General features: G+C 46.4%; 1 protein-coding gene across 2 annotated transcripts in view; it reads right to left on the reverse strand.

Moving 5' to 3' along the window:
- Positions 1-23644, reverse strand: part of LOC137540712 (NXPE family member 4-like) — a 124875-nt gene that overhangs the window by 77332 nt on the left and 23899 nt on the right. The window contains exon 3 of one of the 2 annotated variants that reach the window (XM_068261836.1): positions 9489-9852. In XM_068261836.1, coding sequence (XP_068117937.1) covers positions 9489-9852 — 364 coding nt within the window. Of the gene's footprint in view, positions 1-9142; positions 9853-23644 lie in introns of both variants that reach the window. The other variant, XM_068261835.1, reaches the window with a different exon arrangement.

Genomic DNA, 23644 nt, shown 5'->3' on the forward strand with positions numbered 1-23644 from the left:
TCACTTTAACTTATAATCCCAGCTGGATATAAGAAGTGGTTGCTGATGTGTAAATCAGTGCAATATTAATTAAACTTACCATTTACTCTTTTCATAGGGAACTGATTAAACCCAAAGTTTGTGGTCTTGAGGACTGCATTATTAAAGCAGCCTAAAGGAGATCACATTTGGAACTGGTTGTAGTAGGAAAAATAGTGTATTTGCAAGGTTCCTAAATATTGGGTATCAGTTCAATTCTAATTTAGCTTTTATGAGGCACCTACTCATAGTTAATACACTTAATTGGTAAGCAAAAATTCTATCACCTGTGTATTATGTGTAGTAAACATAACATACGGTACACACTAACTTTACCTTGGGTGGCAGGATGGAGAATCTCCTTCCATATAATTGTAAAAATGATGACTGGGGGCACTAAAAGCATTTTCTCTCCCCAGTGTAAAGCATAAAACAAATATTAAGTTAAATGGATCAAGATTAGTCTGTATTGGAGATGGATTACATTAAAAAAAATACTACCCTTGTGTACCGGAGATAGTCAGTTTGTCATGCTCACCTCCCTGGCATTTGTCTCCTGTACATATACACAGGCGTGCAAGACAAATTTATTTTTACTTCTAGATGCATAACAATGTACAGTGTTATGTGTGGTAATCAGTATGCATGAATGAGCACGAAATAGCAGGACCTGGCACCAAGTTGCCTATAAAAGCCCAGTCAGCCATTCAGCCAATGATGTTAGTTCTAACAGCGTGGGTTAACCTATACCTTGGAGCTCCTCTGACCTCTGCTAGTATATGATTCTTATCTTCCTGTTGTGACCTAGCCTGTGACCTTGATACCTCCTGTTAGCCGCCTGCATTGACCTTTGCTTGTGACCTTGATTATGCTTGTCTGCTGCCTGCCTTGACCTTTGCCTGTGACCCCGATTATGCCTGTCTGCTGCCTGCCCGGACCCTTGGCCTGATCGCCATGCTGATTGACTCCACATTGCAGTTCCTCCCATTCTCTACAGTCATCAGTGGGGCAATCGGTGGTACTCTGCTGGTCAGAGTGAGCTCAACAGACAGATAAGCAATACAACATATAAAAATACAGCAATGGTCAGTATTTTAATAAAGGTGTGATCACACGTGTTTGAGTGCACAGTAGTTCAGGAGTACTCCTATGTGATAACCCCTGGCTGTGGGGAATATCACATGTAAATGATAGCCCCTGGCTGTGGGGTCTATCACTTATAACAAGAGTGGTCGTTCAGGCAAGGTCAGTAACGGATCGGTCAGAAGTCGGTACAAAATCAGCAATCAGAAACATAGTCAGAGTATAGCCAAGGTCGGCAACAATCAGATATGCAGAGGTACAGAATCAGAGAGCGAGAGCAGAATGGGGGTCGGGCCGAGGTCGGCAACTAGACAGAAGACTGAGTACAGAATCGTAAGGCAAAAGGATAAACGGAGTTCAGGCAAAGTTCATACACGTAGAGGCAATAATATCAAATATAATTATAGCTATCAAACAATTCCTATCTTGTGTGAAATCCCCGGTATTCTCCCGGATCAAAGCACACCGGAACTATCTAAGGTCTGAGAGCTTAACCGCAAAGTTTCAGCATCAGCAGACAATGATGCACTGACCGCTACGGTCTTAAATACCTAAGATATACCTGCAGCTCCACCCACTAGCCTCAGCCAATGAGATAGCGAAAGATCAGATTGAGTTGTCAGCTGACCGGCCGGTCAGCTGACTCTCCTCCTCAGCGCATAAAGGGTCCTGTCTCTGTATGCATGCGTGCGCCCTTCTGTTCTGACGTGACCTGGAGAGACCTGACCTGGTGTGACGTGATGCTGAGGAGGCGGTGGCGGCATCCGCCGTGGCATCAGACGCGAGAGCGGCGGCCGCGCCGCTCTCCGCTGCGGAGGTAATTTTCCTACTCCTGACATTATCTCATCGGTTTATTTTCACTTCATTTTTTATCTAATGGAAGCTTGACTCCTCACAGCCAGTGGTGCTCAGCAGAGCTCGAATATTCGAGTAGCTCGAATATTCGAGCTCTTTTTTCAGCTATTCGAGCTCGAATACAGAGCTCGAATAGCTGCAGCTATTCGAATGGGCTATTCGAGTGAACTCGAATAGCCCATTCACTATTCGAGCTATTCGAGCAAACAGCGCTATTCGAGCTCGAATACCGAGCTCGAATAGCGTCATAGCCCAGATTGATGTCCTTAGAGCCAATCAGAGGGCTCCCAGGCCCTCTGACGGCAGCCAATCACAGAGGGGGACCCTGGCCAGCCCCTACCCTATAAATAGCGGCCGCCATGTTCCATTTTCCCGTCCTTGCCTGACTTTGTACAGAGAGAGATCTGCTCCTTTGTGCTTTGGCTTAGCAAGAGCTCTATTGTGGTCAATTACCTAGCGTTTTTGCTCACATACACCTCCTATACACACCTATATTGTTGTTAGTTAGTTAGATAGACATTGTATTTTAGTTAGTAGCTTGTGTGTTACATAGAGACAGACACAGCTTCTGCAGGCAAGCTTACACTGCTTTAGGCCTCAGGGCCTTGCCTGTGTGGGCAGCTGTCCTCCTGTCCTCTGTTAGTTTATTATACCAGTGCTTCTGCTGTCCTTTACTACTGAGTGATTGTATTTTGTAGTAACTGTACTAGGACACTCACTGTCACTGTTTGTTCATAGCTCCTGCGTGTGTGCGTGCACAGTACACACACTCTATTTCCTTCTGATTACTATTGATTATTGTAATTTCTAGTTGTACTTACTAACTACTTACTACTAGGGACACTCAGTCACTGTTCATAGGCTAGCTCCTGCGCTGCGTGTGTGTGCGCGTGCACTGTCAGTACACACACTCTATTTCCTTCTGATTACTACTGATTATTGTAATTTCTAGTTGTACACTTACTTACTACTTACTACTAGGGACACTCAGTCACTGTTCATAGGCTAGCTCCTGCATGTGTGTGTACGTGCACTCAGTACACACACACACTCTATTTCCTTCTACTTAATCTGATTACTACTGATTATTGTATTTTCTAGTTAGTCTACTAGGGGACACACTCACTGTTCACTGTTCACACTTATACTGATTACTGAATTATTGTATTTTGTATTAGTACTGTACTAGTAATCACTTAGCGATCTAATCACTTAGTGATTAGTGTCACCTCACCCACCAACCCACTCCATTAAAGTACCCCACTTTTTCACCCACCCTTTTAAAAAACTTTTTTGTTTACGCCCAAAACATCAAAGATGTCTGGAAGTGGCAGCCAGCGCGGTTTGGGCAAGGGGAAGGGCAGCAAGGGAATCAAGAGGAGAGGGAGCAGCATTGTGGCAAGCCGCGGCCGCGCCACCATGCACAGTTCCGCAGCAGCTGCGTCAGTGGCTAACATTCCTCCTATAGCCACTGGCCGTGGACGCCTTGGGCGCCGCCCAGCAGGAGCAACTCACACTGCAGAGACACAGCAGCAGCAGCAGCAGCAGCAGCAGCAGCATGTAGTACCTGCTCCTATTTTCCTCCAGCCGGGTCGGAAACGTCCCATTGAGGAAAAGGATGCAGACACTGTGGTGCAACTGATGACGGAGGATGAGCAGCCCGCCATCAGCTCTGCATCCGAGGCCTCCACCCTCACCACCACCACCACCACCACCCCTGTTCGCAGCAGCCGCCCAGCAGGGCCTGGGGAGGAGGCCAGTTCACCGTCAGTCGCCGACCTGTCATTCAGCAGTCTTTTGACCCCAGGCATCATGAGTCAATTGTCTGCTGTTGTTGGCGATCTTGAGGAGGAGATGCTGATGGGCACTTTGGGGGTGGAGGGATTGGACAGCAAGACTGTGGCGACAGTCAAGCAGCCCATCCATGCATCAGGAGAGGAGTTTGGGGGGTCATCATCCCAGCAGGACATGTTTCAGGAGGGGGATGATGATGATGAGACGGTGACAGACAAAGACTGGGTGCCACCAGCTCCAGGGGATGTCGTCATCAGCAGCTCTGAGGAGGAGGAGGAGGATGCGCTTGTGGGCCTTGCAAGGAGGCGCATCTTTGCAAGCATTGGCAGCAGTAGGCAGGTCCCACAGCCTGCTGGTGTCTCAGGCTCAGCAGCAGCAGCAGCAGCATCTGCCAGTACAACCACCAGCCACACCCAAGCCCCCGCCCCAACCACCACAGGGAGACAGGCAGCAGTGGCTCCAGGCCGTAGGGGGTTGTTTTTGTCACCAATCTGGCGATTTTTCACCATGCCCACAGTGTACAGCAAGTACGCCACTTGCAACCACTGTCAGCGGAAGTTGAGCAGAGGTGCAGACCCCTTAAAGTTCAGCACCAGCTCGCTCATCAACCACCTTGCTGCGAAACATTTCCACCAGCATGAGGAGTTCCAGAGGCTGAAGGCATCTGGTGCTGGCAGTGGCACCACACCCATCACTGCACAGCCTTCAGCAGCAGCAGCAGCAACAGCAGCCACCCGCCCTCCTGCTCCTCCAGCAGCACCAGCAGGAGTGCGGAAATGCACTGCTCCTCCCCCCTCTGCAACTCCTGCCGCCGACACTGAGGCCTGTTCTGGCAGCCAGTCCTCAGTGGCCTCCTCTGCTGTGTCCGCTGATTCCCGTGCCAGCAAAAGGCCACGCCAGAGCCTTTTGAGCGAGTCCTTCCAGGGGGTGGTTAGGGCTCTGCCTCCCAGCAGCCGTCGCGTGCGTCAGCTGAACGGCTTGCTGGCACGGGCCATGTGCTCCCAACTCCTGCCGTACACGCTCGTGCAGGAGGGGAGCGACATGCGTGCGCTGCTTGCTTGTGCAGCCCCAGACTGGCAGCTCCCCAGCAGACACTTTTTCGCCCGCAAGGCCATTCCTGCACTGCACCGCTTTGTGATGGCCAATATGGAGCGAGGGCTGGAGCACGCAGTTGGTGAAACGGTCCACATCACCATGGACTCCTGGAGCAGCCGCTTCGGGACAGGCCGCTACCTGTCCTTCACTGTCCACTGGGTCAGCTTGGTGGAAGGGGGTGAGGATGGGAGAGCAGCAGCGGGCACAGCAGCAGTAGCAACACAGTGGGTGGTGCCACCCCGCAGGGTCAGGGGAACTGCAGCAGATTCCTCCGATCCTCTGCCATCCTCCGGCAAACCTGGCCAAACCCCCCGCCTCAGCAGCAGCGTGAAGGCCCGCCACTGCCAAGTGCTGCTGCAGTTGGTCAGCCTTGGGAAGACCAAACTGACGGCAACCCATGTGTTGGCCAAACTCCAGGAGCAGGAGAGGATTTGGCTGACCCCCAAAGGCCTCAGAGTCGGAGAGGTGGTGGCCGACAATGGGGCCAATCTGGTTGCCGCAATTGACAGGGGAAACCTGACCCACATCCCCTGTCTTGCCCATGTGCTGAACCTGGTGGTGCAGAAGTTCTTGCGCACCTACCAGGGGATGGGCGAACTGCTGGAAACGGCAAGGAACGTTGTGCGTCACTTCCGGCGCTCGGCTGCAGCCTGTGCGAGCCTGGAAGACGTGCAAAAGGAGCTGGAGCTGCCATGCCATCGGCTGATCCTTGACGTTCCAACTCGCTGGAACTCCACCCTGGCGATGTTGGAGCGTCTGGTTGAACAGAAGCACGCTGTCAACCAGTACCTTGCCCTGGCCACTGTTTCCGCCGCTCAGAGATGGGACAAGACCAGCAACATCCCATCCATCGTCCCCGATGATGACTGGAGGCACATACAGCAGGTGTGCTTAGTGCTGGCTCCCTTTCTGCAGGCCACTAACATGGTGAGCAGGGACTATGCTATGGTCTGCGAGTGGGTGCCCCTGGTTTGTCTGCTGAACAGGGCCCTCGATGCTTTGCTGGAACAGGGAGCGGCAGCCTTGGACCAGCAGGAGCGGCAAGCAGCTGCACAGTCCACCTCTGAGGGGGAGGAGGACTTGGTGGAGGTCCCTGACCTTGCTGCTGATGAGGGGGATCAGCACAGCGCAGCTGAGTTGGTGCGGGGGTGGAGAGAGGATGAGGTGGCAGAGGAGGAGGATGAGGACAGCACTGCCGTCGATGTGCCAGCACACGTGGCCCGCCTCTTTCCAATGGCAGCGCACATGCTGACATGCCTGCGCAAGGACCCCAGGGTGATCCAGATGAAGCAGAGGGAGGACATCTGGATCAGCATGATGTTGGACCCAAGCCTCAAGGGGAAGTTGAGCCAGTTCCTGCCGCCTGCAGGAGGAGACCCAGCGCAACAAATAAGGAGCTTGCAGCAGGCCCTTGTTGAGCGCTTGGAGGAAGCCTTCCCCCAGCCTTCCACCCCCACTGTCCAGCCAGTACAGAGGCAGCAGCAGGTGCCTGCATCCAGCAGCAAGCGCCCCACAGACCTGCTGTCTCTCAGCAACGAGCTCTACAGGACTGTAGAGGCTCCGGCAGCAGTGACTAGCGAGGAGGTGCATGCAGCAGCATCCTCCTCCGGTCACAGCCAGCGCCTGACCCGCATGGTGGCTGACTACATGGGGTCCTACAGCGGGCTTGACAGCAATGCCCCTGTTGATCCCATGGAGTATTGGGTCAAGCGCCTGGAGATCTGGAGCGAGCTGGCGCAGTACGCCCTGGAAGTGCTGTCCTGCCCCCCTTCCAGCGTGCTGTCCGAGCGCTGCTTCAGTACAGCTGGTGGCGTGGTCACTGAGAAACGCTCACGTCTGTCTCACAAGTCTGTGGACAGACTGACGTTTCTCAAGATGAACCAGGCGTGGGTGGAAGGCGAGTTCCTGGCCCCTGTTGTCGGCGAGAGGGGGACATGAACTGGCTGCCGGAAGAACCATCGTTAATGTGCCTTACCACCCTTTACCACCTCCTGGCTCCTGCTCACTAAGCCAGCCTGTTCACTTTGACTATTATGTCTCCTGCAGCCACACATTTTACATCTACAGTGGGCTGCTGTGTACTGCCCTTCTGCTGTCTGTCTGTCTGTCTGTGTTTCCCACTGCCAGGGTACACAGATTTACCTTCTGCTGCCGCTCTGCCACCAGCTATTACGTCAAACAATAGCTATATCTGTGTAATTTGCTGTAAAAAAAAAAAAGTAAACCATTTAAAAAAAAAAAAAAAAAAAAAGTTTAATTTTTCTGAGGTGCCCGGGTTGAAAACTGTGTTGTCCCAGTTGTGTATTGGACACGATGTGGGCTGCACGACCGCTGTCTGGGACCTCCTGTTGTGTTTATTTACAGCCCTGGTATCAACGCTAGGTACCAGGGCTATTATGTCACGCTGCCTACCTACCTGCTGCCACACTCACACTACTCCTCCATTCCTCCTGCTGCTGCTGCTGTCTGTCTGTGTTTCCCACTGCCAAGGGTACACAGAATTACCTTCTGCTGCCACTCTGCCACCAGCTATTACGTCCAACAATAGCTACTCTCATTACTCCTCCATTCCTCCTGCTGCTGTCTGTCTGTGTTTCCCACTGCCAGGGTACACAGAATTACCTTCTGCTGCCACCAGCTATTACGTCAAACAATAGCTATATCTGTGTAATTTGCTGTGAAAACAAAACAAAAAAACCATTAAAAAAAAATAAAAGGTTTAATTTTTCTGAGGTGCCCGGGTTGAAAACTGTGTTGTCCCAGTTGTGTATTGGACACGATGTGGGCTGCACGACCGCTGTCTGGGACCTCCTGTTGTGTTTATTTACAGCCATGGTATCACCGCTAGGTACCAGGGCTATTATGTCACGCTGCCTACCTACCTGACTGCCTGCTGCCACACACTCATCCTCCTCCTCCTGCTGCTGAATTTACCTCCTGCTGTCTGTGTGTTTCCACTGCCAGGGAGCACATACAATGGCGTTTCCACCATGTGCCACCAGCTATTTGTTACGCTCAAAAATAGCTGCATTTCTTTAAAAAAACAAAAAAAAAATATATATACTTTTTATTAATACTTTGTGATATTATTTTTAGAGGTGTCTGGGTTGAAAACTGTGTTGTCCCAGTTGTGTATTGGACATGATGTGGGCTTCACGACCGCTGTCTGGAACCTCATGCTGTGTATTTACGGCCTGGTACTACCGCTAGGTACCACACAGCCTATTATGTCTCGCTGCCTGCCTCATTGACTGCCTGCTGCCACACAATCATCCTCCTCCTCCTGCTGCTGCTGCTGAATTTACCTCCTGCTGTCTGTGTGTTTCCACTGCCAGGGAGCACATACAATGGCGCTTCCAACATGCGTGCGCCACCAGCTATTTATTACTCTCAAAAATAGCTGCATTTCTTTAAAAAAAATATATAAAAGAGAAATAAGTGAAGAAGAAGAAGACGATATAGAAGAAGAAGAAGATATAGAAAAAGAAGAAGAAGGAGGAGGAGAAGAAGGAGGAGGAGAAGAAGAAGATATAGAAAAATAAGAAGACGAAATAGAAAAATAATAATAAGAAGAGGATATAGAAAAAGAAGATATAGAAAAAGAAGATATAGAAGAAGAAGATGAAGAAAAAGAAGATGAAAAAGAAGATGAAAAAGAAGATGAAGAAGATGATGAAGAAGAAGATGAAGAAGAAGATGATGAAGATGAAGATAAAGAAGAAGATGAAGATGAAGATGAAGATGAAGAAGAAGATATAGAAGAAGAAGAAGAAGATATAGAAGAAGAAGAAGAAGAAGATATAGAAGAAGAAGAAGAAGATATAGAAGAAGAAGAAGATATAGAAGATAAAGAAGAAGAAGAAGTATATACACTACTGAACAGAATTTTGGACACAACTTCTCTTCTCTTTCCACCTTTTTTTTAAAGGAACATCCCCACATAATCACTTGCTGTTGTTACTTGGAAAAAAAGATGTTTCTTGCATCATTCACCCTCAAAACAAGTGTTGGAAGCTATTTAAGGCCAATTTGAATAGTCAGCTCGAATAATGAGCTCGAATACCGACTCGAATAGTGAGCTCGAAGTCCGAGGTCGAATCGAATAGTAAAAAATATTCGACTCGAATATTCGACCGAATTCGAATAATTTACTATTCGAATTAGACCAAACTCAAATAATAAAAAGGGGTATCCGAGCATCACTGCTCACAGCCTGTCTGAATTCTGTGATTTTATTTTCAATATACAGTAAATTAATCAATAAAGGTATGTAAAATATTAGGAAAGTATAATGTACCTTTTGAAAAGCTGCTGCTCTGTGCTGGTCATATAATAAATAGGTTCAAATGAAGTACTCAGTGATATGAAGGCCTCACAAGGAACCCCAGGTAGCTTCATACAATATAATTCTCCTGGTTGCTGATCACCATAATAACACCTTTGTCCTTGGGAGTCCAATTCATATCCACAATCTGTAAGAACTTCTTTGCTTTGATTAAGGAACTTCCCTTTGCATATCATATGTTTATGCCCCTGGCTCCTTGCTCGCCATAAAGCGGAGACTCCTTCACTTGGGTGAATTAAGAGAATGGAAATTTTGACAAGACCTTCCCAAAATAATGTGAAGTAGACATTATAAGTACCATTGTTAAAGTCCTCGACTCTCCCAGATGCTCCAGCTCCAAGATTTGGAGAAAAGATCCGTGCTCGTAAAAAGTCTCCCCCATAGGCCTTCCTTTCTCCCGCATGATTAAACATCTGAACTTGAACAGTTAATGTGTCTCCAATACAGTACTTTGGTTGATAGTTTAAGACTGTAGCTGTACTCTTGGCACCACTGCTCGTTTCACTTATATCATGGAAAAACACATTTAGCATTGTAGAGTTTACATCATCGAAGATTTGTTGTACTTCATCTTCTAGTTCATCATGCTTAGCTGGTGTAAAGGTTAAAGGGTCTTTAATTACAGAAATTCTGTTTAGCAGAGACGGAAGTTGTGGTAATTTCTGGAAAAAAAAATGTAAATGGCAAAATTAGAAATAATATAGAAGGCATGATGCCGTATAACTAATAAAAACATATTTTAGACCTAAACTGGCTAAAGATTTTAAATATTGAAATAAACTAATTGCATTAACCTATTTTGGTTCCTGGACGTAGAAACTACGTCCAGGAACCATGCGCACCACCGTGCGCTCCCGCGGCTGATCGCGCGCGTGCACGCGCACTCCCGGCTGCGGATTCGGTAGCCACGGAATCAATGTCTCGGGCTCCTCTCCCTCTCCCCCGCTGAAAAAGCGACAGCTTCTCTCGGAAGCTGTGCTTTTTCTGGCTGTTCCCTCCCCGATGCGTCACTCTAAGCGTGTGTTACGCTTAGAGTGACGTCATGTAAACAAACTCAAAAAGTAATACTACAACTGAATGTAAAAAAAATTAAAATTAACACACATTTACATTATAAATGTATTGTTTACCTCCCACCCTCCCAAAACTACCCAAATAAAATGTTTACTATAAAAAAAACAAAAAACATTACAATAAAAAAAAAAAAAATGTAAATATTTACCTAAGGGTCTAAACTTTTTAAATATCAATGTAAAGATGAAATATTTCTATATTTTTTTTATTTTAAACTTAATAGTGATAGATGCAAAATGGAAAAAATGCACCTTTATTTCCAAATAAAATATTGTCGCCATACATAATTTTAACGGTGTAATAACCGGGACATATGGGCAAATACAATACGTGAGTTTTAATTATGGAGGCATGTATTATTTTAAAACTATAATGGCTGAAAACTGAGAAATAATGATTTTTTCCATTTTTTTTTATTCTTCCTCTTAAAATGCATTTACAGTAAAGTGGCTCTTAGCAAAATGTACCCCCCAAAGAAAGCCTAATTGGTGGCGGAAAAAACAAGATATAGATCAGTTCATTGTGATAAGTAGTGATAAAGTTATAGGTTAATCAATGGGAGGTGAACATTTCTCACGTGAAAACGACGGAACCTGAATGGGTTAAGCAGAAACTCTAAATAATATAAATACCATAAATATGTGACACAAATGACAAAATAATGTACCGGTATGCGATGTATATTGTATGTATGTGAGGTACAGTACAAAGGTGCCCATACATCTAGCTATGTATGGGCAGATCGAACAAAAGACAGATCTCTCCCTCTGATCGAATCTGAACAGAGAGGGATCTGTCCCTTGCCTTACACTGCAGGCCATTTTCCGATAGATTTCACTACAATATCTATCAGGAATAAGCCTAGCGCCACCGCCTCCATTCCTTGCCTGGCTGCACCCCAAATGTAAATGCCCCCCAGTTCCCGTGCAGTGCAAAATCTCACCTGTCCCATTGCTGTTACTCCTGGGCCTCCTTCACTATCACCCCCATGTCTGGCATTGCACCGAGTGCCATCATGTGGTGGCACATCTCCCACATGGTAGAGGCACCATCACATGGTGGTGCTCAGTGCAACAGCAGACAGGCGTGTTATGACAGGTGAGGCAGGGAGTCGAAGCAATGGGACAGGTGGTATTTTGCACTACTCAGGCACCTGGGGGACACATATTTACATTTGGTGGTGGCCAGGCAGGCAGCCTTCGTTGCGTTCGATGGTCATTGAAATCAGGGATGCTCATCCGGATTCCAGATATCCAGGTAACCCGGATATCCGAACTTTTTTCAACTATCCAATTCGGATTCGGATTCCGGATTTGTTTAAAAATCTGGATAGCTATCTGCGGATAGTTTCACCCATGACCCGGATATCCGTGGATTTCTACCAGATATCCGAATCTGATATCCAAATCTGATATCCGAATCCTAATTTAGTTGCAAAAAGGACCACCACCACCACAAAGTACACCTAGCAGAGGATGGTTTCAATCCATCAATCCATCAACCTCTGCGTTATGGGCCCAGCACACTTCCGCTGCACCACTCTACTGCCATACAGTGAATGCTCTGTTGTAGGAAAAAGTGGTGTTAAACTTCTTGGAGCAGACTTACTTCCTCCCTCCAAAAGACACACATACATCCCCATAAAATCACTGTGGCGCAATCAGTTAGCACATTCGGCTGTTAACCGGAAGGTTAACAGCCGAATGTTAGCGCATTTCGCTGTTAACCCGAAAGGGTGGTGGTTCAAGCTCACCCAGGGATGGCCTTGCCTTTTGTGTTTTGTGAAGGGAACTAATGTACCTTTCTTAAACTTGAAGATTGTATACAAATGTAAGCAGACTGCAGAGTGGCGCAGCGGAAGTGTGCTGGGCCCATAATGAAGAGGTTGATGGATTGAAACCATCCTCTGCTAGGCATGATTTCATTTTTGCACCTCACTTTATCGCATGGGCAAAACGGTTTCCATAGCCCTGTAAGTGAAAGTGTAATAAGGGCCCTGCCGTAACATAGATATTACGGTAGCTAAGACTACTCCTGGGCCTTTCTTGTAGTTGAAGAGATGAGTGAAATGGCTGGCTTCAGCATGTAATGTTAGTTGACCTGGGTTCGATTCCCGGCCAATGGTGGTATAGTGGTGAGCATAGCTGCCTTCCAAGCAGTTGACCTGGGTTCGATTCTGGGCCAATCTATGTGAGTATGCTTTTGACAGCCTACAAATCCCTGGAAGACAAAATCAGAGAGAGAGAGAGAGAGAGAGAGAGAGAGAGAGAGAGAGAGGGAGAGAGAGGAAAGAGGGAGGAGGGAAGGATAAGAGGATAGAAGGTGTTTTTAAAGGTTAATAACGCTCTTAAAGCATTTTGAAAGGCAATTTCGGTTTGTCTATCCGGATATTCGAATAGGTTGGATATCCGCGGATAATGTGTTCTGATATCCGCGTTCACGCGGATATCTAAAAGGACGGATTCGGATATCAGCACTGGATCCGGATATCGGATCCGGATCAATTCGGATTTTAAAAAGTACTATCCGAGCATCCCTGATTGCAATATTGAATATTGTTATCGCCGCACACACAATCGAGCATTAGCTGCCGATATCTTTCCAGCATGTCGGATCAACACATTTGACCAATTTAGACCTTAAATCAGTTGAATTATTGATCAGGCATGCTTGTTGTGGCACCGGTTTTAACGCCATTCGATAAAATTGTTGAATTGGATGGTCAATTGATCTGTGAAATTGGTAGATGTATGGGCACTGTAAAGGACAACCGAGGTGAAATGTGACATGATGAAATAGACATGTGTATGTACAGTGCCAAGCACACAAATAACTATGCTGTGTTCCTTTTTTTCTTTCTATGCCTGAAAGAGTTAAATATCAGGTATGTAAGTGACAGTTTTTGTCCAGGTCAGGACCGGGTCAGACTGGGTCAGACTATAGCATAACCCTCACTGATATGTAATTACAGCCATAAAATACTTTCCTCTGATGAGTCAATTGTGACGAAACATGTCAGGCGGGGCTTAGACGCGGAAGACACTACGCAGCATCCCACGTGTTGAGCGGCGTGATCCGGGCAGGGAGGAGAACGGGACCGAGCGCGCGGCGGTCAGGATCCTTTAGCTGCAGGGATTGCCAGCCAGCTATATGGGGGAGAGCCCGTGTGGAAAGAACTCTACGCTCTTGATGTATCAGAAAAATTGTAAGTGCAATTGTTTTTTAAAAGTTTTATTAAAGCTACAGTATCACGCTATGTTGAGGCGTTTTTATTGAGGTGCATGTGTGGAGGAAGGTGGACCCACTGGAAGTGAAGGGGAGACAGCCTGGAATGGTGGGGGACGACCTGTAACGGTCCCAAAGGCGAATCTTGACCTGGCAATAGGTCGCAACACACAGTGAGTGCTACTCACTTGGGTGTGGTGACGGCTGTCCTGTCTCTGTGCCAATCAATGATTTTTTGATAGGAGTGAAATTGGATGTGAAGTGCAATAACCATCTGCTGGAATTATATGGACATTGTGGGATTTATGGGGGATGTGCATAACACTGTCTATGATATACAAGTAATGAGTATAAGCTATTAATGTGCATAACTGTGAGCGCCTGCCTCTTGGTTGTTTGTCCTGCTTATCAATAAGAGGTGGCGACCTAGTCTGTGTCACATTTGTCTGGACCCTATAACTAGCCTATGCCAGCACGAAGTGTGTTTTGTTTATAAAATACTTTCCTGTCAGTAAAGGGCTTATGAGAGCACAAGATGGCCCAGACAGCGCTATGAGAACAGAAGCTCCCCACACACACGGGTCATTAGAAGCAGATGAAAGCAAAGAGTCCAGCACAGACTAGAGACTTGTAAGTAAACAAGCTTGCCTGATTTATTGCCCATTCTGTCACTCCACTGTGACAGGTAAAAGGTCTTCTTTCCTGCCTTTTTCAGATTTATTCAGATCACATTATCCCTTTCTTGTCCTCTCCCATCTTTTGCTATATTTCTGTCTTTTTTCCCTCTACCCTCTTCCTTATCTTGTTCCCTCTCTCTTTTCCTCTTAGATCTTGTGCTTTCTCTCCCTTGCTTTTCCCTCCTCCCCATCTCTGTCCTATCGCTTTTGACTTTCAACTATCCTCATAGGAACTCACAATCTAATCCCTACTGTAGTCTGTTCTGCAGCACTTTACAGAGCACATAGTCATGTCACTGGCTGTCCTCAGAGGAGCTTACAATCTAATCCTACCATAGTCCTATTCTAATGTTCTACCATATTATTATTATGTAGTTACATAACGCTGACATCTTCTGCAGCACGGAGTACATAGTCATGCCAATGTTCTCAGAGGAGCTCACAATCTAATTACATAATTATAGTCTAATGTCCTACCATATTATTATTATTATTATGATTTTTAATCATAGTCTAATGTCCTACCGCATTATTATGTAATTATATAGCGCTGACATCTTCTGAAGCACTATAGAATATATAGAATATATAGTCATGTCACTGAGTGGGGCGGTTGGTGACTGTTGGCCTAGGGTGGTAAAAAGTACAAATCCGGCCCTGGGAACAGTTCTCTAATCACAGCACCCGCTACAGCACGAAGCATTGTGATTAGGGTTCCTCGTCGGATTCCGCGGAATGGAGATTTCCGCGATTCCGGTCAGAAATTGGCAATTCCGTTCCGGTGAGCTGGAACGGAAAAGCTATAGCAGTAATCGGAAATAGCGGAATTTCTATGCGGAATTCCGTCGGAATTTAATCAGAAGCGTGTAAAAGCTGCATTAGCCAATCAGAGGGATCGTAAGGGATAGACCAGGCATGGGCAAACTTGGCCCTCCAGCTGTTAAGGAACTACAAGTCCCACAATGCATTGCAGGAGTCTGACAGCCACAGTCATGACTCATAAAGGCAAATGCATTGTGGGACTTGTAGTTCCATAACAGCTGGAGGGTCGAGTTTGCCCATGCCTGGGATAGACCCATCACAGAAGCTTAAAACATGCTGATTTCTGCATTAAAAACTGAATTTCTGCACCAATTAGAGTCTTAACAAAAACCAACCAATCCTACGTTAGCAACCAGCTCCTAGCTACCTATCATCAGCTATCCCACCCATTTTGTATATAAAAGAGATGTGACAGTCACGAAGCTTGTGGGTTTCAGTCTGGTGTTGGAGAGAGGAGAGACAGACCCATATTAGTTGTTTCAACATAAAACAATAGTCTTTTTAAAGACTGTATATAAAACAAAAGTCTTTAGCTAATGGGAACTGGGTTTTAAAAAAAAAAAAAAGTCAGATACTCACCTAAGGAGAGGGAGGCTCTGGGTCCTATAGAGCATTCCCTCTCCTCTCCCGGTGCCCACTGCTGTCCTGGCTCCCCCGTAGCAGTATTCGACCGTTTCGGTCAAATACCGTTGTCTCCCGGCCGAAAGAAGGCTTCGGAAATGCTTTGGGAGCCCGAGTGCTCCTGAAGATGGGCCGCGATAACACTGTGCACGCGCGAGCGCCCTTTATGACGCACTCGTGTGTGCGCCCGCCTGTCTTCGGGAGGACTCGGCTCCTAAAGACTTCCGAAGTCACCTCGGCATGGGACGAGAACGGAGGAGCCAACGCAGCACTGGGGCCACCGGGAGAGGAGAGGGAAAGCTCATTAGGACCGAGCCTTCCCTCTCCTTAGGTGAGTATCTGACTTTTTTTTTTTATACAGGGGTTACATTAGCTTTAAAGACTGTGAGAGAGAATTAGACTGAGTGTGAGCTATTAGTAGTAGTAGCTAGGTGTATTTGTGAGAGAGTGACAGTAGATTGTTAGTTTGAGTGATAGATTGCAGTGTAGTGTACTAGTAGTTGCTGTGTGGAGAGGGTTAGACAGAGCCATCTAGGCCGCAGGCTAAGTGTTTGACAGAGTGAGAGAGCTAGGTGATTGATTAGTGGAGTGTAAAGCAAGTTTTTTTGTTTTTTGTTTTCCAAGTTCATTTTTGTTTTGTTTTTTTTGTTTTTTGTTTTCTTTATTTTGTTTTTGATTTATTTTCTTTATTTGACCCCCTTATTTTCTTATCTGTTTTTTAGTTCAAGTTAGGAGGATTTATTTTACTTTTGTTCTGTCGCTCATACCCCTTCCCCAATAAAGTTTTTGGCCCCAAAACAATGGAGCGAGAGCAGCAGCAATTTCCTGCGTCTCCTAAAAGAAAATGGAGTGATGGTGGTGTTGGTGGATCACGTCAAGTACGTGATCAGGTTGAGGGTGGCAGCAGCAGCAGGAAGCGTTCCGCCCTGATCAGAGATGTCTTCCCTTTGTTCGCACGCAATCAAATTTTGACAGAGCAGCAGGCGAATAGAGTAGTTGATTGTTTCGATCAGGAACCCTCTACCCAGTGTGAGGAATTTGAAGCTAGTGGCAGCAGCACCAGTAGTGGCCAGGTTCCTCATGACCAGAACCTGACCGCAGCTGCTTCTCTTGACGAAGTTGCTTCCTCCCAGTACTCTCCTCCGAATATAAGCACACCTATGTTGATGAGAGAGATGTGCAGAAGGATTAGGATGAGGCATTTGGAGGAAACCATGGGACCAAGGTCCCAAGAAGTGGCGAGTTCTGTGGTGACAGAAATGGCCCCTGTGTTTTATTCATCCAGTAATCTATCACAGCTGGGAGCTTGTGTCACCACCACCAATCAACATCACCAGTCAACTACAGAGGTGTTTCGTGGCCAGGTGGAGGGTCCAGAAGAGTCACTTATGGGTTCCAGTGCTTTGGTTGAACTGGATGATGTTTTGGATGATGAGGCGGCTGAGCCAATGTGGTCGCCATCTGGTGGGTTAGGCACTAGCAGGCATGAAGAGAAAGAAATTGCACTTGCGCTCTACAAAATAGTTATGGCCCTTTAGATATGCACCCGGTGCTGCTCTCTTGGACTGGATGGAGCCAGTTACTATTAAAACAAGAAGGTAGGGGAAACAGAGAGCGCTCCGATGGTGCATTAACCACAATATGTTCTCAGCACACACGTAAACAATTGCACTTACAAATTTAGTAGCTATGCTGCGCTTTGCCTCAAATCCTCCAGTGGGTTTCCTCAGCCTAATTCAGCCTGGCCAGGGCTGGTGGTGTAGATGGTGAATGCTAGAGGACGTCCGTCTGGGGAGAGCGGTGCAAGGCTTCTGCCGTCTAACGTCACTACCGGTTTCGGCGTTGGTCCACGCCTTCCTCAGTTGACGTTTCCTACACTTAGGAAACGTCACCTGAGGAAGGCGTGGACCAACACCGAAACCGGTAGTGATTTTAGACGGCAGTAGCCACGCACCGCTCTCCCCAGACGGACGTCCTCTAGTATTCACCATCTACACCACCAGAGTGTAGATGGTGAATAGTGTGTCGGCCGTTCTATGGATCACGCTGTCGGTGGCAAGGTGAACTTCACTATGGATGGCTGGAGCAGCAGGCATGGACAGGGAAAGTATCTCACTTTTACCGCCCATTGGGTCACCCTCCATGGTGCTGCTGAGGAGGGTGCAAGATCTGGGGAAAGATCTCGGCTGGTGGTGCCGCCATGTGGGTTGAAGGGGAGGCCTGTTCTACTTCCCTCTGCTACCTGTTCTGTCCAAGGCCAGTCCGCCGTTGCTGAGCCTCCCAGCAAGTGATCCCGCTCCTACACTGGTCTGCAGCACCATCGATGCCAAGCAGTGCTGAAACTCGAATCCATGGACGAGAACAGGCAAACCGGATCTGTAATCCTTGCAGCCTTAAAGGATCAGATTCGGCAGTTGCTTTTCCCCTGAAAACTGGAGACAGGTGTAGTGGTGTCTGATAATGGTGCCAACATGCTGGCCGCCATTTCTGAAGGTGGCTACACTCACTTACCTTGCTTGGCCCACGTCTTCAACCTTGTAGTCCAGAAATGTTTACGAACGTTTGATGGATTGAAGGACGCTGTGACCTCAGCATGAAAAGTGTCAGAAAAAGTGTGGGAGCAGCGAATGGTGGTCAGGCTATACTTGTCTCAGACATCTTCCTCCAGAACAGGGCTACTGGACTCAGGGGTGCCTCTAGCCATTTTGTCACTCCAGGCGAGAAAACCTGTGGTGCCCCCCTCCCCCCCCCCATCCCCGCCCCCATGAAAGTAATCGTAATGCGCCAATGTTTCACCATAAAATAATCGTAATGCACTAATGTTTCCCCATAAAACAATCGTAATGCAGCAATGTTTCCCCAATAAAATAATCGTAATGTACCAATGTTTCTCCATAAAAGAATTGTAATGCGCCAATGTTTCCCCATAAAACAATCGTAATGAGCAATGTTTCCCCATAAAATAATCATAATGCGCCAATGTTTTACCACAAAATAATCGGAATGCGGCAATGTTTCCCCATAAAATAATCGTAATGCAGCAATGTTTCCCCATAAAATAATCGTAATGCACCAGCATTTCACCATAAAATAATCGTATGCCAATGCGTATGGAATGCGCCAATGTTTCACCATAAAATAATCGTAATGCACTAATGTTTCCCCATAAAACAATCGTAATGCAGCAATGTTTCCCCAATAAAATAATCGTAATGTACCAATGTTTCTCCATAAAAGAATTGTAATGCGCCAATGTTTCCTTATAAAACAATCGTAATGAGCAATGTTTCCCCATAAAATAATCGTAATGCGCCAATGTTTCACCACAAAATAATCGTAATGTGGCAATGTTTCCCCATAAAATAATCGTAATGCAGCAATGTTTCCCCATAAAATAATCGTAATGCACCAGCATTTCACCATAAAATAATCGTATGCCAATGCGTATGGAATGCGCCAATGTTTCACCATAAAATAATCGTAATGCACTAATGTTTCCCCATAAAACAATCGTAATGCAGCAATGTTTCCCCAATAAAATAATCGTAATGTACCAATGTTTCTCCATAAAAGAATTGTAATGCGCCAATGTTTCCCCATAAAACAATCGTAATGAGCAATGTTTCCCCATAAAATAATCGTAATGCGCCAATGTTTCACCACAAAATAATCGTAATGCAGCAATGTTTCCCCATAAAATAATCGTAATGCACCAGCATTTCACCATAAAATAATCGTATGCCAATGCGTATGGAATGCACCAATGTTTCACCATAAAATAATCGTAATGCACTAATGTTTCCCCATAAAACAATCGTAATGCAGCAATGTTTCCCCAATAAACTAATCGTAATGTACCAATGTTTCTCCATAAAAGAATTGTAATGCGCCAATGTTTCCCCATAAAACAATCGTAATGCAGCAATGTTTCCCCAATAAAATAATCGTAATGTACCAATGTTTCTCCATAAAAGAATTGTAATGCGCCAATGTTTCCCCATAAAACAATCGCAATGCAGCAATGTTTCCCCAATAAAATAATCGTAATGTGCCAATGTTTCTCCATAAAAGAATTGTAATGCGCCAATGTTTCCCCATAAAACAATCGTAATGAGCAATCTTTCCCCATAAAATAATCGTAATGCGCCAATGTTTCACCACAAAATAATCGTAATGCGGCAATGTTTCCCCATAAAATAATCGTAATGCAGCAATGTTTCCCCATAAAATAATCATAATGCGCCAGCATTTTACCATAAAATAATCATAATGCGCCAATGTTTCACCATAAAATAATCGTAATGCAGCAATGTTTCCCCATAAAATAATCGTAACGCAGTAATGTTTTACCATAAAATAATCGTAATGCGGCAATGTTTCTCCATAAAATAATCATGATGTGCCAGCATTTCGCCATAAAATAATTGTATGCCTATGCGTATGGAATGTGCCAATGTTTCCCCATAAAATAATCGTAATGCAGCAATGTTTCCCCATAAAATAATCATAATGCGCCAGCATTTCACCATAAAATAATCATAATGCGCCAATGTTTCACCATAAAATAATCGTAATGCAGCAATGTTTCCCCATAAAATAATCGTAATGCGCCAGCATTTCACCATAAAATAATCATAATGCGCCAATGTTTCACCATAAAATAATCGTAATGCAGCAATGTTTCCCCATAAAATAATCGTAATGCAGCAATGTTTCCCCATAAAATAATCATAATGCACCAGCATTTCCCCATAAAATAATCGTATGCCAATGCGTATGGAATGTGCCAATGTTTCCCCATAAAATAATCGTAATGCGGCAATGTTTCCCCATAAAATAATCGTAATGCGCCAGCATTTCACCATAAAATAATCGGAATGTGCCAATGTTTCACCATAAAATAATCATAATGTGGTAATGTTTTACCAGAAAATAATCGTACGTATGCGGCAATGTTTCACTAGAAAATAATCGTAATGTGGCAATGTTTCACTAGAAAATACACAATTTTTGCGTTATAATTCCCTTGGACCTTCCACAGTCTGCTGCTCTCTTGAGTCTGTAAAGTATTGTGTAATGCCAGCAGACACCATCCTGTGACATCAAAGGATTTTTATTTTACAGTGAATGTGCTATATGATATAGCACATTCGCTGCACAGTAAAAATCCTTTGATTTCACAGGGTGGCGTCTGCTGGCATCACACAATACTTTACACACTCAAGAGAGCAGCAGACTATCACTCCATTGCCAGGAAAGATCTCCTATGGGCTATGGCAGCTTACCTTATTTCTCTATACTGGCTGCCTGTGTCTCTACATTCAGCCTGCCCTGACTGAGCCATGTGTTTGGGGGGGGGGGGGGGGGACGCTCGCAGCCAGACACGCAGGGCCAGTGGGCTCAGCAGAGGGCACAGCCTCTATCTAGCTACTCTGGCTAGCAGCATCTGGCGTCCTGCCTGACAAGTCACATTTGCGGTGGAGGGCGGAGTTAGAGGCGGAGCCGCACAAGGTAAACAAGACACTCGTGCGGCTGCTGCTGTAGAGAGGGGCCGCCACGGCAACTAAGAGGAGGAGGAGGAGGAGTGGTTGGGAGCTGGAACCAGAACAGCAGTGTAGAACACTGTTTGATGATTAGTATTGGCCAGGGGCTGGGCGGAGCGGGGGCGTACATAGAGGTGACGGCAGAGCACGTGGTGCACAGTGTCTGCAGGTAAGCAAACGATCGGCACCACACTGTCACACGCACACACAGTGACAGACTGGCTGAATTGAAATGCCCCCCTCGTGGCGCCCCTCCCCCCTCCTGCCACCCCAAGCATCCGCCTCTATTGTCTGCAGCTTCAGGCGCCCCTGCATCTGCACAATGTCAGTGATAGCCCTGCTCCTATCTCCATCACAGAGTTCCCCTCACTTGCTTCACCGCATACCGAGAGCTGCAGATCCTTAGCAGCGTGGTGGTTTACAGTGATGATGCGAGAGCCAGCAAGTGATTACTTCCTGTATACGGCTGCCGTTCATTACTGGGCACCGTTCATCCCGCTGCTGATGATCTGTGGCTCTTTGGATGCAGTGCCATAAGCGGGGAGCTGTGAAGGAGAGTGAGCAGGGACTGTCATCAAGCGGGAGGCAGACTGACCAGCAGCGGTAGGAGGACACAATCAAAGCACCGCACACAGAGTACATATAAAGTGTAACAGAGTTCTGATTATCAGGTGGTCTGCAGTATCACCTATAATACAGATATATACCTGATTATATGGTGATCTGCAGAATCACCAATAATACAAGTATACCAGACAGCTAATGTGATAGCAAGTATAATGCTTGGTGCAACAGTAGTACTGATAGGTTTAGCTATACCTCACCAGAGGAGCTGGTGGGCACTAACAGTACAGAGCCCCTCACCAGAGTCAAGGGTCCTCTGGTGAGAGTAGAGTGGTCAGACTAATCGATGGCAACAGACAGACAGATACAGTACAAAATCAGAAGGCAAAGGCAAGAAGGTTTTAACAGGCAGAGTCGGCAGCAAGATCAGATGGACAGAAGTACAGAATCACTGAGCGGAAGAGTAGTCAGAACGAGCTAGAGTCATACACATATAATAAACAGTATTTCAATTATAATTATAGCTGTCAACAATTCCTATCTCTGTGTGAAATCCCCGGTTTCCTCCCGGATCAAAGCACACCAGATCTATCTAAGGTCTGAGCGCTAACACAAAGTATTTGTAACAGCAGACAAGTTGCGAGTGATTCGGCAAGGCTTAAGAAGCAGAGGAGACCCCTCCGGCACACCCACTCCCATTAACCAATGAGAGGCGGCGAACGTCTCCTCTGATGTCAGCCTCCCGCATAAAGGTCCAGTCTGTGTGCGCGCACATGCAACAATGCGACCCTATGTGCTGCTGACAAACCCGTCATCGGCGTGCTAGACGCCCGAGGCACAGATAGATCGCTAGGCAGGGAGATGGAGGCAGCTGCGGTGTTTTCGCTGTTCACCGCAGCTGTCTCTTCCACATTTGTTACAGATAGCGGCCTTAAGCTCATCCAGAGTGTTGGGTCTTGCGTCTCTCAACTTTCTCTTCACAATATTGCACAGATACTCTATGGGGTTCAGGTCAGGAGAGTTGGCAGGTCAATTGAGCACAGTAATACCATGGTCAGTAAACCATTTACCAGTGGTTTTGGCACTGTGAGCAGGCGCCAGGTCGTGCTGAAAAATGAATTCTTCATCTCCATGAAGCTTTTCAGCAGATGGAAGCATGAAGTGCTCCAAAATCTCCTGATAGCTAGCTGCATTGACCCTGCCCTTGATAAAACACAGTGGACCAACACCAGCAGCTGACATGGCACCCCAGACCATCACTGACTGTGGGTACTTGACACTGGACTTCAGGCATTTTGGCATTTCCCTCTCCCCAGTCTTCCTCCAGACTCTGGCACCTTGACTTCTGAATGACATGCAAAAGTTGCTTTCGTCCGAAAAAAATGCTTTGGACCACTGAGCAACAGTCCAGTGCTGCTTCTCTGTAGCCCAGGTCAGAAGCTTCTGCCGCTGTTTCTGGTTCAAAAGTGGCATGACCTGGGGAATGCGGCACCTGTAGCCCATTTCCTGCACACGCCTGTACATGGTGGCTCTGGATGTTTCTACTCCAGACTCAGTCCACTGCTTCTGCAGGTCCCTCAAGGTCTGGAATTGGTCCTTCTCCACAATCTTCCTCAGGGTCCGGTCACCTCTTCTCGTTGTGCAGCTTTTTCTGCCACACTTTTTCCTTCCCACAGACTTCCCACTGAGGTGCCTTGATACAGCACTCTGGGAACAGCCTATTCATTCAGAAATTTCTTTCTGTGTCTTACCCTCTTGCTTGAGGGTGTCAATGATTGCCTTCTGGAAAGCAGTCAGGTCGGCAGTCTTACCCATGATTGCGGTTTTGAGTAATGAACCAGGCTGGGAGTTTTTCAAACCCTCAGGAATCTTTTGCAGGTGTTTAGAGTTAATTAGTTGATTCAGATGATTAGGTTAATAGCTCGTTT

This window comes from Hyperolius riggenbachi, chromosome 12, assembly GCF_040937935.1.
Source record: "Hyperolius riggenbachi isolate aHypRig1 chromosome 12, aHypRig1.pri, whole genome shotgun sequence".
NCBI lineage: Eukaryota > Metazoa > Chordata > Amphibia > Anura > Hyperoliidae > Hyperolius > Hyperolius riggenbachi.